Source organism: Schistocerca cancellata, chromosome 8 (genome assembly GCF_023864275.1).
Source record: "Schistocerca cancellata isolate TAMUIC-IGC-003103 chromosome 8, iqSchCanc2.1, whole genome shotgun sequence".
NCBI lineage: Eukaryota > Metazoa > Arthropoda > Insecta > Orthoptera > Acrididae > Schistocerca > Schistocerca cancellata.
In genome coordinates, this window is record NC_064633.1 from 78,382,813 (window position 1) to 78,400,128 (window position 17,316).

Genomic DNA, 17,316 nt, shown 5'->3' on the forward strand with positions numbered 1-17,316 from the left:
TTCAGAATGTATGGTTGGACTGTAATAACTTCTTAACCTGCTTTGATCTTGGATGGAAGCACCACTCCATCAAAAGTGAGAAAAAGAGTGTTTGTGGGCACTAAGAAGGCACCCACATTTTTCATCACCTGATGGATGGCAATGACTCGCTGATCAGAGAGGTTTGTCTGTATTTCGGCCTCGGTTGGACAGTCAAGCAGACAACTGTAAATAACACCACACGAAGAATTTAGAGTTCTATGGCCCTTGACACAAAGAGGATAGCCGTGGAGAAGTGAAGTGGCAAGCAGTTGTTTTGGTTGAGAATCAGATTTAGTCTCCAAAAGCGAATTGCCATTCCATAAAAAAGAGCAGGATTTCATACGGCCGGCAATTGCATCAACACCTTTCTGAATAATAAACGAATTTACCATTGTGAAAGGCTGTCTGTATTCAGTAAGTGAAAACACGGGGAACCGTGGTGCAGCTGGGAGGGTCTTTGAATCAGAAGCTTCATTTCATTTGTCTGGTAGATTTGGACTGCAAAGATGACGATTGGCTCATTGCAAGGAAACCCCCTCAATTGCCAGCATCTCCGATGGTGCACTCCTTCCAACTGTGGGCCTCCTTCACAAGGGGGTACACCCATCTTAGGTGATTGTTCTCACCTCAGGTCACACCTCCCTATCACCTGACAGAGGGACCATCAGCATTTTGGGAAGGTAGCAGCTCACCTGTACTACGGGGTATGTGTGAACCCTACCTGTTGGTCTGGGGCTGGGAATTACACATTACCCAGTCACCTGTTATGCGACAGATGCATGGGCCAGCCTTCAGGAGTGCACAGGGAAGAAAGAAAGGAGAGCCTCAAATGCCATAGTGGAGGAAGGATAGGAGAAAGTGAAAGAAGAAAGGAAAAAGGAACGAGAAACAGTGGAAAGACAGTTTGAATGTCAGCTACGGACAGTGGGGAACATTGCCAAAAACACCCCAGACATGTTCCTCACGGGAGGGGAAAAAGAATAGCAAGAGGACAGACATGCAGCATGGAAGGGAAAAGATGTTGCAAAGGCTGGGGCCCCATGATATCCACGCACAAACATGCCAAAGAGCGCTGAGCTCCTGGGGGCAGGGCTAGTGCAAAAGGCACCACTGGCTAAATGGATACCATGATGCTGAACCAGGTCCAAGAGGAGCAGTGTGGAAGGGGCCGCTTGCCCAGAAACTTGATAACCATAATCAAGGTGAGAGAGAATGCTTGAAAAAGGTGGAGAAGGATTGAACGATCCGCACCCCAAGAGGTATGGCCAAGGAAGCAAAGGACACTGAATTTACGAAAACAGTCAACCTTCAGATGACGGATATGGGGCAACCAAGTAAACTTTTTGTCAAAAAGAAGACCTAAGATACAGAACTGAGAGACCACAGTCAGACGCTGGGCATTGAGATAGAGCTCCAGATCAAGAAGACCATAGTACAGTGACAGAAAAGCACCACCCTCGATTTAGGGGAGAGAACTGAAAACCGTGCGAGAGTGTCTACGTCAAAGTGTGCCAAATGGCATCCTGGAACTGTCATTCTGCAGAGGCCACGGAGTGGGAATCTGCCCAAATACAGAAACTATCCACATACAGGACAGGGGTAACCAATGGTCCAGCAGAGGCCACAAGTCCATTAACATTGATGAGAAGTAGAAGGACACTTAATACGGAGCCCTGTGGAATGCCATTCTCCGGGGTCTGTGGAGAGCTGAGAACAGTGTGAACCTGGACTCTGAATGACCGGTGATACAGAAACTAGCGAATAAAAATCATGAGTGTAAGAAGGATCTGATGGCACCAAGGCTGTGTCGTTGGCCTTACGAAGATCAAAGAAACCTGCGACAAGATGGTGGTGCTGAGAAAAGGCTTGTGCTGAACTGTGGTTTTCAAAGCAGATGATCAATCAGAGACCATACCTCCCAAAAGCCACACTGGTAAAGAGATAAGAGGTCCTGAAATTCAAGAACCCAACTGAGCCAACAAGCCACCATCCAATCTAGTAACTTGCAAGGTTCATTGGTCAGACAGACTGGCCAGTAACTATCAAGGGATGATGGATCTTTGCCAGGCTTAAGTATGGGATCCATAATACTGCCTCTCCATTGAGAGGGAAAAATGCTTTGGAGCAAAACACTGTTAAATACCTGGACGAGATACGGGTGTTGTGGAGGAGTGAGGTGTTGAAGCAATTGGTACGGACAGAATCAGAGTCAAGAGCTGATCGTGGGAAGAAGATGGCCGGAAGCAGTTCCTTTTCCACAAAAGGTTCACTATAGGATTATACCTGACAATGGGTAAAACATAAGCAGGAAGCTTCAGCTCACTATTTCTGGAGGAGGAAGGCAGCTGGATAGGAGGCTGACACGAATGCCATCGCAAAACAGGTTGTGAGGTGTTCTGCGAGAACTTATGGATCTGTACAAAGGCCACCTGGAAGTGCAAGGCCGACAATGGAAAACCTGCTGACGACCTTGGAGGGTGTGGAGTGTAGCCCACATCCGTGATGAAGGAACAGAAGAACCTAGGAGAGGAGACAAAGTGGTCCCAACACACCCATTTGCTCTATTTGATTAAGTAGCGGGCTTTAGTGTGAAGGTGTTTAAAGGTAAAAAGAGCGGCGGAGGACAGGTGCTGCTTAATATGTTAGAAGATGATCACGGATAGTGGTGGCAATGGTTGTGCTCCATCATGGAACTGGTCGATGGCGAACATGGCCCGTAAAGCAGGGAACGGCAATGCTCGCAGTGTGGGTTATCTTATTGGACAGATCATGGATGACTTCATCAATACAACCTGACAAAGAAGGTGGAAACATGACCCAGGAGGCTTACAGAAGCGAGTCAACATGAGGAAAGTCCAGGGTGGTAACCAGATCATTGGGAGTCAGGAAGGGAACAAGGGAATCAACGGCAAGTGGTCACTATCACAGAGGCCATTGTGTGGTGACCACTGTATGGAAGGAAGAAGGGGAGGGGAAGAGAGTGAAAGATCAATCGCAGAGAAAGTGCCATATGCTGCACTAAAATGAGTAGGGAAACCATCATTAAGAACGCAAAGGTTGTGGTCTGCAGGAAATTGGTCAATGATGGACCTCCCCCCCTGACTAGATGAAAAAGCACTGCCCTACAAAGGGTGACTAGCATTAAAATCCCCAAGGAAGAGGACCCCCATGAACCATGGACCTTGCCGTTGGTGGGGAGGCTTGCGTGCCTCAGCGATACATATAGCCATACCATAGGTGAAACCACAACGGAGGGGTATCTGTTGAGAGGCCAGACAAACGTGTGGTTCCTGAAGAGGGGCAGCAGCCTTTTCAGTAGTTGCAAGGGCAACAGTCTGGATGATTGACTGATCTGGCCTTGTAACAATAACCAAAACGGCCTTGCTGTGCTGGTACTGCGAACGGATGAAAGCAAGGGGAAACTACGGCCATAATTTTTCCTGAGGGCATGCAGCTTTACTGTATGATTAAATGATGATGGTGTCCTCGTGGGTAAAATATTCCGGAGGTAAAATAGTCCCCCATTCGCATCTCCGGGCGGGGACTACTCAAGAGGATGTCGTTATCAGGAGAAAGAAAACTGGCGTTCTACGGATTGGAGCGTGGAATGTCAAATCACTTAATCGGGCAAGTAGGTTAGAAAATTTAAAAAGGGAAATGGATAGGTTAAAGTTAGATATAGTGGGAATTAGTGAAGTTCGGTGGCAGGAGGAACAAGACTTCTGGCCAGGTGACTACAGGGTTATAAACACAAAATCAAATAGGGGTAATGCGGGAGTAGGTTTAATAATGAATAGGAAAATAGGAATGCGGGTAAGCTACTACAAACAACATAGTGAACGCATTATTGTGGCCAAGATAGATACGAAGCCCACACCTACTACAGTAGTACAAGTTTATATGCCAACTAGCTCTGCAGATGACGAAGAAATTGAAGAAATGTATGATGAGATAAAAGAAATTATTCAGATAGTGAAGGGTGATGTGGTTCATGGTGTGGGTTCCTGTAGTCATGTCCTAGTTCATGAACCACGGGCAACGTATGAGTGGCCAAGTAAGTGGTCCTGACAGTCGGGATACCAGTTACTTTGGAATAAGGCTGGGCATCTCGGACACATTCTGAGTCGTGGTCACCTTTGTGCTCATACGGCAAAGACTACCAAATCCACCGGTTAGTCCCTCAGCCGTTAGGGGTAAAACGCAATGGGACTCGGGGCAAGTAAGGCTAGCAACCTGCTTCCCTGGTACTTTAAATATGATGCTGGCAACAATCAGAGCAAAATGCCTCGGACCTTTGGAGGTGACGGAGTCCCACCTCTAACTGACAAACCAGGGACTCCCAAGATACGACTTGGCAAACAAATGGTAGTGAGATGGGGAGCTATTAATATCAATGGGGGCTACTCTGGGAAGAAGGTAGAGCTGGCAGAGGCTGCAATTAAAATGGGGTTGGACGTTTTAGCTGTTAGTGACATTCGGGTAAGGGGTGAGAAAGAAGAGGAAGTGGGAGAATACAAGGTCTACCTGTCAGGAGTCAAAGCAGGAATAGCACAATGGGGTGTAGGGCTTTACATCAGGAAAGAAATGGAACCCAGCGCAGTTGCAATAAGGTATGTAAACGAACGACTGATGTGGATAGATTTGACAGTGTCTAGCAAGAAAATTAGGATTGTGTCAGTATATTCGCATTGTGAAGGGACAGATCAAGATAAGATGGATAGATGTTATGAGGCTCTCAGTGATGTAGTTGTTAGAGTAAAGGACAAGGACAGTGTTCTGCTCATGGGTGATTTTAACGCCAGGATTGGAAATCGAACAGAAGGGTATGAAAAGGTTATGGGTAAATTTGGAGAGGATATGGAGGCCAACAGGAACGGGAAACAACTCTTGGATTTCTGTGCCAGTATGGGCTTAGTAATCACAAACTCCTTTTTTAAACATAAGAACATTCACCGGTATACTTGGGAAGGCAGGGGAACCAGATCTGTCATTGACTATATAATAACAGATCAGGAATTCAGGAAGGCTGTGAGGGACACACGTGTATTCAGGGGATTCTTTGATGACACTGATCATTATTTAATCTGCAGTGAAATTGGGATTGTGAGGCCGAAAGTGCAGGAGGTCAGGTCCATATGTAGGAGGATAAGAGTGGAGAAACTTCAGGATAAGGAAATCAGGCACAAGTACATAACAGCGATCTCAGAAAGGTACCAGTTAGTTGAATGTAGTCAATTACAGTCATTGGAAAAGGAATGGACAAGGTACATGGACACAGTACTAGAAGTGGCTAAAGAATGTCTTGGAACAGTAGTGTGTAAAAGTAGGATGAAGCAAACAGCTTGGTGGAATGATGCAGTCAAGGCAGCCTGTAAAAGGAAAAAGAAGGCGTATCAAAAATGGCTACATACCAGAACCCAGGTAGACAGAGAAAGCTATGTTGAAGAAAGAAACAAAGCCAAACAGATAATTGCAGCATCCAAGAAGAAATCGTGGGAAGACTTTGGAAACAGGTTGGAGACTATGGGTCAAGCTGCTGGAAAACCATTCTGGAGTGTAATTAGCAGTCTTCGAAAGGGACGTAAGAAGGAAATGACAAGTATTTTGGACATGTCAGGAAAACTGCTGGTGAATCCTGTGGATGCCTTGGGCAGATTGAGGGAATAGTTTGAAGAGTTGCTCAATGTAGGTGAAAATGCGATCAGCAATGTTTCAGATTTCGAGGTAGAATGGGATTGGAATGATGATGGAAATAGGATCACATTTGAGGAAGTGGAAAAAATGGTCAATAGATTGCAGTGCAATAAAGCGGCTGGGGTGGATGAAATTAAGTCGTAACTCATCAAATACAGTGGAATGTGTAACATTATGTGATTGTCTTATCATTTTAAATCATTCACTAATCGAGCAGTCGCTCGGCAACAGCTACAGTTAGCAAATAATGTTGCGAGAATGTAAAAGGTGAACGACCTGTGATGTAACTTGTTTATTGTCGAAGCGCCATCAGAGATGCAGTGAGTTATTGACTTTGAAAACCGCGGCGCGAAAAACGGACAGAAGAAGAACACTTTTATTCCATTTTTTTTTTGAGGTACGAGATATTCTCGATGAACAGTTACTCATTCTTCTCTTGTCTCTTGTGTCGGACGCGCATGTCTTGCCGCCGTATTATTATCGTTAAAAATTAATATTGTTCTACATAAAGTAAATGTGTAATACTAAAAGTGCCTAGCAGTAGATTTATTGTGCGACGTGTATGTGAAAACGTCAAAGGAATTGTTTTCATTAAGAGAAGTGCCAGTCAAAACGGCATCCACGTTAAATCCTTCATTGCAGTGTAAGTTGTTCTATTAATTGCCATAAATTCAAAGTTTAATGGAATTGGTTTTGGACTATTCATTTACTATAGAATCTATGTCTCACTCCTTCATGAAGTTATTTAATTTTCTTTATGTTTCTGCCAAACAGAGAGTTCACAGTCACGAATTCTTTCGTCGAGTTCGGACGGAAGTTGCATGCGGCGAAATATTTTCTCCGCGCCATACTCTACTGATAAATGCATGATAAACTACGGTCCCTTAGGAAATTCATGTTGAGCTATCCAAAATAATTATATTTTGAATAGGCATTTACTCTCCTCTGCAATGCAACTTCCGACTGATCAGACGATCAAAGAAGAATCAGCCGCACACGGTCGGCGTTCGCAAATATGTTTCCACCGCTGATTATAGCTATATGTTACAGCACAAAAGTAAACATATTGTTATAATTAGCGACTACGAACGGGGACGTTTATAACTGTATGTTTATGTATACTCATTACGTAAACATATCGTTATAAATGTCAGGTCTTAAATGGCTACACAGGATAATTGAAATGGCCTGGGAGTTGGGACAGGTTCCATCAGACTGGACAAAAGCAGTAATCATACCAATCTTTAAACATGGAAACAGAAAAGATTGTAACAACTACAGAGGTATCTCTTTAATCAGCGTTGTGGGTAAAATCTTCTCAGGTATTGTTGAAAGGAAAGTGCGAGTATTAGTTGAGGACCAATTGGATGAAAATCAGTGTGGGTTTAGGCCTCTTAGAGGTTGTCAGGACCAGATCTTTAGCTTACGGCAAATAATGGAGAAGTGTTATGAGTGGAACAGGGAATTGTATCTATGCTTTATAGATCTAGGAGGAAGTTATTGTCTGTTCTACAAGATTATGGAATAGGAGGCAAACTTTTGCAAGCAATTAAAGGTCTTTACATGGATAGTCAGGCAGCAGTTAGAGTTGACGGTAAATTGAGTTCATGGTTCAGAGTAGTTTCAGGGGTAAGACAAGGCTGCAAACTGTCTCCACTGTTGTTCATATTATTTATGGATCATATGTTGAAAACAATAGACTGGCTGGGTGAGATTAAGATATGTGAACACAAAATAAGCAGTCTTGCATATGCGGATGACTTAGTTGTGATGGCAGATTCGATTGAAAGTTTGCAAAGTAATATTTCAGAGCTAGATCAGAAATGTAAGGACTATGGTATGAAGATTAGCATCTCCAAAACGAAAGTAATGTCAGTGGGAAAGAAATATAAACGGATTGAGTGCCAAATAGGAGGAACAAAGTTAAAACAGGTGGACGGTTTCAAGTACTTAGGATGCATATTCTCACATGATGGGAACATAGTGAAAGAACTGGAAGCAAGGTGTAGCAAAGCTAATGCAGTGAGCACTCAGCTACGATCTACTCTCTTCTGCAAGAAGGAAGTCAGTACCAAGACTAAGTTATCTGTGCACCGTTCAATCTTTCGACCAACTTTGTTGTATGGGAGCGAAAGCTGGGTGGATTCAGGTTACCTTATCAACAAGGTTGAGGTTACGGATATGAAAGTAGCTAGGATGATTGCAGGTACTAGTAGATGGGAACAATGGCAGGAGGGTGTCCACAATGAGGAAATCAAAGAAAAACTGGGAATGAACTCTATAGATGTAGCAGTCAGGGCGAACAGGCTTAGATGGTGGGGTCATGTTACATGCATGGGAGAAGCAAGGTTACACAAGAGACTCATGGATTCAGGAGTAGAGGGTAGGAGGAGTCGGGGCAGACCGAGTAGAAGGTACCTGGATTCGGTTAAGAATGATTTTGAAGTAATAGGTTTAACATCAGAAGAGGCACCAATGTTAGCACTGAATAGGGGATCATGGAGGAACTGTATAAGGGGGGCTATGCTCCAGACTGAACGCCGAAAGGCATAATCAGTCTTAAATGATGATGATGAAGGGTGATGAAAATTTAATAGTCATGGGTGACTGGAATTCGAGAGTAGGAAAAGGGAGAGAAGGAAACATAGTGGATGAATATGGATTGGAGGAGAGAAATGAAAGAGGAAGCCACCTGGTAGAATTTCGCACAGAGCATAACTTAATCATAGCTAACACTTGGTTTAAGAATCATGAAAGAAGGTTGTATACATGGAAGAACCCTGGAGATACTAAAAGGTATCAGATAGATTATATAATGGTAAGACAGAGATTTAGGAACCAAGTTTTAAATTGTAAGACATTTCCAGGGGCAGATGTGGACTCTGACCACAATCTATTGGTTATGAACTGTAGATTAAAACTGAAGAAACTGCAAAAAAGTGGGAATTTAAGGAGATGGGACCTGGATAAACTGATTAAACCAGAGGTTGTACAGAGTTTCAGGGAGAGCGTAAGGGAACAAATGGCAGGAATGGGGGAAAGAAATACAGTAGAAGAAGAATGGGTAGTTTGAGGGATGAAGTAGTGAAGGCAGCAGATGAAGTAGGTAAAAAGATGAGGGCTAGTAGAAATAGTTGGGTAACAGAAGAAATATTGAATTTAATTGGTGAAAGGAGAAAATATAAAAATGCAGTAAATGAAGCACGCAAAAAGGAATACAAACGTCTCAAAAATGAGATCGACAGGAAGTCCAAAATGGCTAAGCATGCATGGCTAGAGGACAAATGTAAGGATGTAGAGGCTTATCTCACTAGGGGTAAGATAGATACTGCCAACAGGAAAATTAAAGAGACCTTTGGAGATAAGAGAACCACTTGTATGAACATCAAGAGCTCAGATGGAAACCCAGTTCTAAGCAAAGAAGGGAAAGCAGAAAGGTGGAAGGAGTATATAGAGGGTCTATACAAGGGCGATGTACTTGAGGACAATATTATGGAAATGGATGAGGATGTAGATGAAGATGAAATGGGAGATACGATACTGCATGAAGAGTTTGACAGAGCACTGAAAGACCTGAGTCGAAACAAGGCCCCCGGAATAGACAACATTCCATTGGAACTACTGATGGCTTTGGGAGAGCCAGTCCTGACAAAACTCTACCATCTGGTGAGCAAGATGTATGAAACAGGCGAAATACCCTCACTCAGACTTCAAGAAGAATATAATAATTCCAATCCCAAAGAAAGCAGGTGTTGACAGATGTGAAAATTACTGAACTATCAGTTTAATAAGCCACAGCTCCATTCTTTACAGATGAATGGAAAAACTAGTAGAAGCCGACCTCGGGGAAGATCAGTTTGGATTCCGTAGAAATAGTGGAACACGTGAGGCAATACTGACCTTATGACTTATCTTGGAAGAAAGATTAAGGAAAGGCAAACCGACGTTTCTATCATTTGTAGACTTAGAGAAAGCTTTTGACAATGTTGACTGGAATACTCTCTTTCAGATTCTGAAGGTGGCAGGGGTAAAATACAGGGAGCAGAAGGCTATTTACAATTTGTACAGAAAGCAGATGGCAGTTATAAGTGTCGAGGGACATGAAAGGGAAGCAGTTGTTGGGAAGGGAGTAAGACAGGGTTGTAGCCTCTCCCCGATGTTATTCAATATGTATATTGAGCAAGCAGTAAAGGAAACAAAAGAAAAATTCAGAGTAGGTATTAAAATACACGGAGAAGAAATAAAAACTTTGAGGTTTGCCGATGACATTGTAATTCTGTCAGAGACAGCAAAGGACTTGGAAGAGCAGTTGAACAGAATGGATAGCATCTTGAAAGGAGGATATAAGATGAACATCAACAGAAGCAAAACAAGGATAATGGAATGTAGTCGAATTAAGTCGGGTGATGCTGAGGGAACTAGATTAGGAAATGAGACACTTAAAGTAGTAAAGGAGTTTTGCTATTTGGGGAGCAAAATAACTGATGATGGTTGAAGTAGAGAGGATATAAAATGTAGACTGGCAATGGCAAGGAAAGTGTTTCTGAAGAAGAGAAATTTGTTAACATCAAGTATAGATTTAAGTGTCAGGAAGGCATTTCTGAAAGTATTTGTATGGAGTGTAGCCATGTATGGAAGTGAAACATGGATGATAAACAGTTTGGACAAGAAGAGAATAGAAGCTTTCGAAATGTGGTGCTACAGATGAATGCTGAAGATTAGATAGGTAGATCACATAGCTAATGAGGAAGTATTGAATAGGATTGGGGAGAACAGAAGTTTGTGGCACAACTTGACCAGAAGAAGGGATTGGTTGGTAGGACATGTTCTGAGGCATCAAGGGATCACAAATTTAGTATTGGAGGGCAGGGTGGAGGGTAAAAATCGTAGAGGGATACCAAGAGATGAATACACTAAGCAGATTCAGAAGGATGTAGGTTGCAGTAGGTACTGGGAGATGAAGAAGCTTGCACAGGATAGAGTAGCATGGAGAGCTGCATCAAACCAGTCTCAGGACTGAAGACCACAACAACAACATGTAGGTGGCCTGTCAGGAGGGAGACAGAGATTGCAAACTATGATTGCAGAGTCCAAGTGGACTCTTAACAGCAACTGCTTCCAAAGGGGTATGAAGTGGGATCCATGTACTAACAGTATCCGTACGGTGCAGTGTGTAGACGCCACTGGAAGACCTCAAAGGGATGATGCCGTGGACCATATTCAAAGACTGGTGAGGTGTACTGGACACAGGGATGTCGCCAAGATGGTCACAAACACAAAGTGCTGCAGATTGGGCGGCAGAAGTAGTTTTGATCAACAAGGAATCCGACTGCATCTTACTGAGACACTGCACTTAGCCAATCTTGTCTTTGACATTTTCCACAAAAAAATAATGGCTCTGTGGCGGCGAATGTTCCCCGTACATCCTTAGACCAGGTCTGGCACTCATCCCTGGGTGCAGCCCTGGAACGGAAGGCCAAAGGGACATAAAAAGCAGCATTCAATGATCCGTTACCAACTGAAGAGATGGCCAAGGAAGAATGGCCAGATTTTTGGAGCTTGATATGCTTCATACACAAAGCATCTGCCACTCCAATCAAGGGATCTCCTGGTAGGCACCACTTAGCCATAGCAACGGCTTTTTGGCACAGCGGCCACATTGCCGAGAGTTCTGAAGCTCTGGGATGAAAGGCGACGATTCCTAGGCATACGTGGAGAGGCAACAGTTCAGGTATCCCTGTGTTGTGAGGGGGCTAAGCCAGATGGGTACACAATAGCCCCACCACGCAGACTGGCTACAAGTGTTGGTGAGCTAGTGGGGAGGTGGGGGGCTACAGCAGAGACAGAACAGGAGAAGGAAGGGAGGAAAGGAATCCATACCACTGACACTAGGGAGGGAGTTGTTCTCCAAATGGCTCACACTATGGAGAGAAACCCTAGAAGTGGAGGAAGAAAGGATGAAAGAGAAAAGGTAAGGAGGAATAAAACAAGAAACCAGGGGGATAACCAGGTTGAAACAGGTAATAACACAGAGAGGGGAAGGAGGGGATAGTGGGGAAGTAGTGAGGACGGGGAGGGAGGGGCACGGGGAAGGAAACGCAGCCCTGGAAGGAAGAATGGGCTGCAATAGCTCACTGTCCTGTGGGTGCCACACACAGACTAATGAATGAACCATGAGCCGCTTTGGGGGGGGGGGGGGGGGGGGGGAGGGGGGAGACAGAGATAAAGATTGCATTTCATTATCACAGAGTCTAAATGGACCCGAACAGCCATCACTTTCAGTGCAGTATGAAGAGGAAACCAGGAACTAACAATGTCCATGTGGACCAAAGTACGACACCACGGGAGGCTTGCAGAGAGCCAACCTGGCTCCAACAGACGGCTTAGAAACCAAAAAGAGTCAGTGAATGAGTACCCACAAAACGAGATTCCTGAAACACAACACAAGCTACAGAGTAGAGAGAAATAAGAGCTGCAATTCTGCAAGGTGCCAATATAAACCATTACAGTTCCATTGGAGGCTTCTTATCCTGAAGGAGGGGGGTTCCTCGAGGGAGCCCCATCCCCATGGGTGCTAGAGAAGAGAGTCTCTTCTACAGCTGAGGAGAAGGATTGGTTCCATAAGGGGAGGGAATGGGAACCACCAGGGAGGAGAAAAGGGGAGGGAGAGGGGGAGGAGGCAACAGAAGCAAATGTAGACATTAAAGATATCAGGCAGAGACAGTCAAATTTATGTTGGGCCTCAGAGTAGGCTACAAGGTCGAGAGTTTTGAATTCCTGGAGCTTCCTTTCCTTTCTAGAGATCAAGCAATTCTGTGAGTGAGGAAAATGTGGACCGGAACAGTTCACACACTTGGACGGTGGTTTGCAAGGACTCGCCACACGGAAAGAGCAGATACAGTCCCCGCAAATAGGATTCGCCTCCCATCCTGAAGATAGGTGACCAAATTGGAGACACTGGAGGTGGGATATAGTGCTTCACATGGCAACGGTAAACTGTAACTTTGATTTTGTCAAGAAGAGTACCCTTCAAAAGCCAGGATGAAAGCACCAGTGTCAATGTTATTGTCCTTAGGACCTATCTGGACTCACTGGACAAAATGAATGCTGCATCATGCCAGATTAGTCCAGAGTTACTTGTTAAGTTGAAGAAGGAGGAAAATAATGCCCTGAGTCTTATGTAAGGACGATTGAGGAATAATGTTCACCAAGTTGGTTGGCTGGTTTGTGGTGTAAAGGAACATGTCACCTAAGTGCACAAAAGGGCTGACAGAGAAGAGGTCTTAATCAGTAGGGAACCACATCGCACATTAGTAAGTGAGCCAACTTTACCAAACTTATCTTTGGTACATTCTATGAAAGAAGAGCAGTTTGGTAGCAGCAAAAGTCTCCCCATCTTGCCTGGAACAAACCAAGTAACAGGCAAAGGGTTTCACCCTGAGCTTGTGGGCCTGGTCCTTCTCCCATGGGGTGGCCAGGCAATAGTAGTCTAAAGGGAAGCAAAAGCAGGAGCAGAGAGAGAACCATTCCTGTATCAAGAGACGGCCACAGAAGAGCGGCCAGAGATACGGAGCTTAGCACACTTCATGTGCAGAGTAGACAGCCTCGTATCACCCACTCTGATCAGAGTCTCACTCTATGGATGCCACTGCACTGTGGCAAAGGTCGCCTGACACGGGTGTCATTGCTGGGAGTTCCAAAGCCCCAAGAAGATGAGCTGCTACTTCTCTGCGTATACAAGTTGGTGGCAGCTCAGGTAGTAGAAGTATCATGCCTGTGTTGTCATACTTAACAGCCCCACCCCACAAACTGGCTACATGTGCTAATGATCTAGTGGGGAAGGAAGGGGGAGAGAGAAACATATGCCAGAGAAGCTAGGGAGGGAGCTCTTCCCCAAATGGTTCACACCACTGAAACAAAATTTATAAACGGATGTCAAACTCCAAGGGGTACCAGAAAAAGCCAATAATAAAAAAAAAGAGTGGAAACATACGACAAGACCAAAAAAGAATAGCAGAACTAAGGAAATAGCTGGATCATCATAAAGGAAAACACCAAGGGAGAAAGGGGGGGGGGGGGGGGGACAGGAGGAGGAGTGGGTATGGGGAAGGGAATGCAGCTAAGGAGAGAAGAAAGGCTGCAATAGCTCGAGGCCCATGCAACACACACAATGGGGGAGGGGACTGGATCTAAATGACTGAACCATTCAGTCCCTCTTACACTACTCTCTACTGCATAATTTGACTTGACACATTAAACACACTCACCTCTCGAGTTCTGCCTGCTAAGGAATATTACGCCCAGCCCCATATTCCAGTTGACTGCTTGATGGTATCATTGTTGTCCCTGCGGGCACGCGTCACAGCACTTGCTTCCCCCTTCACGCGCATTCTGTGACGAGCCAGCACTGCTTCTCGTTTCATTAATGACTTCTTTACACGACTTTGGATGGCCTGTGGAGCAATTGTTGCAGCAGTGGAAGTACTGCGGAAGCTACGAGTGTCAAATGAGCCTGTCGTTACACTGTTACAGTCCCTTGTATCATCATCATCATCATCACTATAATCACTGTGAGAATCGCCCATGGCACTGCCTTCACAATTCTCCTTATCATGCTCTTCAATTTCATCTTTAAATTTAATGACCCTAGATAATTGCTCTGCAGTGTTCTGGCACAATTTTTCATAATTTTCTTCACATTTCTGCAGGTGTTCATTTCCACCCTCCTCTGTATGTTGCTGCTTTGCGTCAACACAACTACATTCACCTACTGAACCCTGCTTCCCAGTCCTTTCATCACATGTCCTAATACTTTCTACCTTGATATCTCTTTCAGACAAGCTGTACACAGTCTGAGTTTCTGCTACATTTCTCTGTTTGTCAGACATCTGAGATGTTCCCTCTTGTACTAAATGTTCTACTTCTTGTCTCAGTTCATCCACATTTACACTACTGCTGTCATCCTCAAGGTCACCAGTTCTGTCATCTTCCTCAATGCCCATTTCAATGTTGAGATATTTGTCCATCTGTCGTGTAAAACCACTGGCAAGGACCTCAACATCCAAAGTATCTTCTCTCCTGGAAGAGAGATAACGTTTATGAGAAAAAGGAAGATTAGGATTTAATGTTCAATTACTGACAATTTCATCGAAGACTATGCACAGAATGACTGAACGACAACACAGTACAAAAAATTGTTTGTAGCCTTTTTTTTCTTCTGCACAGTGTGCTACAAAGGGAATTACATCTTTAGTCTCCTTTTAAGAGCTTTGAGCACATTTGTTTACTAACGGTTGCTAGTTATATCAACTACTATCCAACTTCTAACAGTTCAGAGGGTGTACAATTATGGGTTGGCTACTTCACCTGGTCTACTCTACATTTTATTTCTGATATATGAAGTAATATAAAAAGTAAATATCAAGAAACATCTCTTACATGATATCACTGAATGATGGATACAGCGTACTTTCATATCCAAATCGCCTTCGGAAAAAATCACGGACACAGTTGACATCTCTGTTAAAGAACCTGTTCACAAAGACAAAATTTACTTTATAAACTACTTAGGAATGAATATTATTTTTTGAAGAAAATATAAATCTTTAGTTTCACATAATTACAAGGAGACAGAATGGGTGCCCAGTCATTAGTTTAAGGAGGTGAAATTCTAGGTGCTGCCAACAGGCACATGCAAAAACATTAGCTTAGTTTTTGCAACTGTTAGTTCCTTCCTCAAAAAGAAAGGAATGATAGATTCAGGGAGGTTAAAAAGGAGGGGCAGGTCATTTCACTCAGACCCAAAGGCTCAGATGGTACAAAATATTTCATTTATGGACATAGCATTTGATTTACAGAACTTCATGTGTGAGTGAGTGAATGAAAAGAATTTCTACTTTAAAATCTTCTAAGGAATATTGACAGTCACTATGGGATGTATTTGTCAACAGAATTAAATTCACTGACATGAAATAAATGGTGACAAAATAATTTAAATGCAGTTCTATGAAATTGTGCAAAACCGGGCGTCACATTCCTAGAAGGTGAAATATGATAGCAGCTTGTCAACACTGAGAAAATATGTGTATTATGGTATATGTGTATCGCATACATTAACAGATCATGTGGGTGCTTTCACACATGAATCTGCATTTGATCGTGTACACCTTCCGGGTTACAGGACTGGAGTAGGTGGTGGTGGTGCGGGGGTTCATGGGATATGGGATAGGTTCTACACCGGGGGCAGTTACATGGGTAGGAGCCAGAGGGTAGGGAAGGGGTTTGGGGATTTCATAGGGATGAACCAAGAGGTTACGAAGGTTAGGTGGACAGCGGAAAGACACTCTCGGTGGAGTGGGGAGGATTTCATGATGGATGGATCTCATTTTAGGGCAGGATTTGAGGAAGTTTTATCACTGCTGGAGAGCCACATTTAGAGTCTGATCCAGTCCCGGAAAGTATCCTGTCACAAGTGGGGCACTTTTGGGGTTCTTCTGTGGGAGGTTCTGGGTTTGAGGGGATGAGGAAGGGGCTCTGGTTATTTGTTTCTGTACCAGGTCGGAAGCGTAGTTGTGGGATGCGAAAGCTGTTTTCAGGTTATTGGTGTAATGGTTCAGGGATTCAAGACTGGAGCAGATTCGTTTGCCACGAAGACCTAAGCTGTACAGAAGGGACCGTTTGATATGGAATGGGTGGCAGCTGTCATAATGGAGGTACTGTTGCTTGTTGGTGGGTTTGATGTAGACGGATGTGTGAAGCTGACCATTGGACAGACGGAGGTCAACGTCGAGGAAAGTGGCATGGGATTTGGAGTAGGACCAGGTGAATCTGATGGAACCAAAGGAGTTGAGGTTGGAGAGGAAATTCTGGAGTTGTTCTTCACTGTGAGTCCAGATCATGAAGAGGTCATCAATAAATCTGTACCTAACTTTAGGTTGGCAGGCCTGGGTAACCAAGAAGGCTTCCTCTTAGTGAACCATAAGTAGGTTGGCGTACGAGGGGGCCATCCTAGTACCCATGGCTGTTCCTACTCCAGTCCTGTAACCCGGAAGGTGTACATGATCAAAGGCAGAGCCACATGTGAAAGCACCCACGTGATTTACCAATTAACAGATCATGTAATAGATAATCTACAGGTACTACAAGTGATCGTGCCAGTTCATCTTTGGTCATTACATATAAGAACTAGCTTCACATAGACCTCAAATTTAACAAAAGAGCAAGATAAAATAAGATCCTGAAGTTTATAATAGATTTTATCAAGTACTTTCTGAATAATTCCCGACACAAACAAATTTAGGAGACTATGGATCATCACTGATGTTCAACTGTCCATTAAGATATGTAGTAAGAGAATAGGACAAGGTTAACTTCAAGAATATCAAAATTGTAAGACCCAATGACAACACAAAGTTAACTGCCTGGGAATCACTGATGACCTTGTTTTCCAGTCCATCATCACTCAGGAAACTAGACAACATATTTAATAACTGCAGGAGATCTTGTAGAAAACTGCCTTAGAAAATCCTTTGAAAAATCAGAAATACCGTTTGTTAACTGGCCCACCCCTTGTAAAAAAAAAATCAAAATGTAACAGGAAAT

The 17,316-nt window shown here is 43.8% G+C and overlaps 1 protein-coding gene across 1 annotated transcript in view; it reads right to left on the reverse strand.

Annotated features, from left to right (window-relative positions):
- The window catches only part of LOC126094757 (serine/threonine-protein kinase RIO2), a 105,721-nt gene that overhangs the window by 57,615 nt on the left and 30,790 nt on the right, over positions 1 to 17,316 (reverse strand). Inside the window, exons 7-8 of the mRNA XM_049909308.1 lie at positions 15,154 to 15,246; positions 13,983 to 14,793 (exon numbers count right to left, since the gene is read on the reverse strand). Coding sequence (XP_049765265.1) covers positions 14,010 to 14,793; positions 15,154 to 15,246 — 877 coding nt within the window. The 3' untranslated portion in view covers positions 13,983 to 14,009. The remainder of the gene's footprint in view (positions 1 to 13,982; positions 14,794 to 15,153; positions 15,247 to 17,316) is intronic.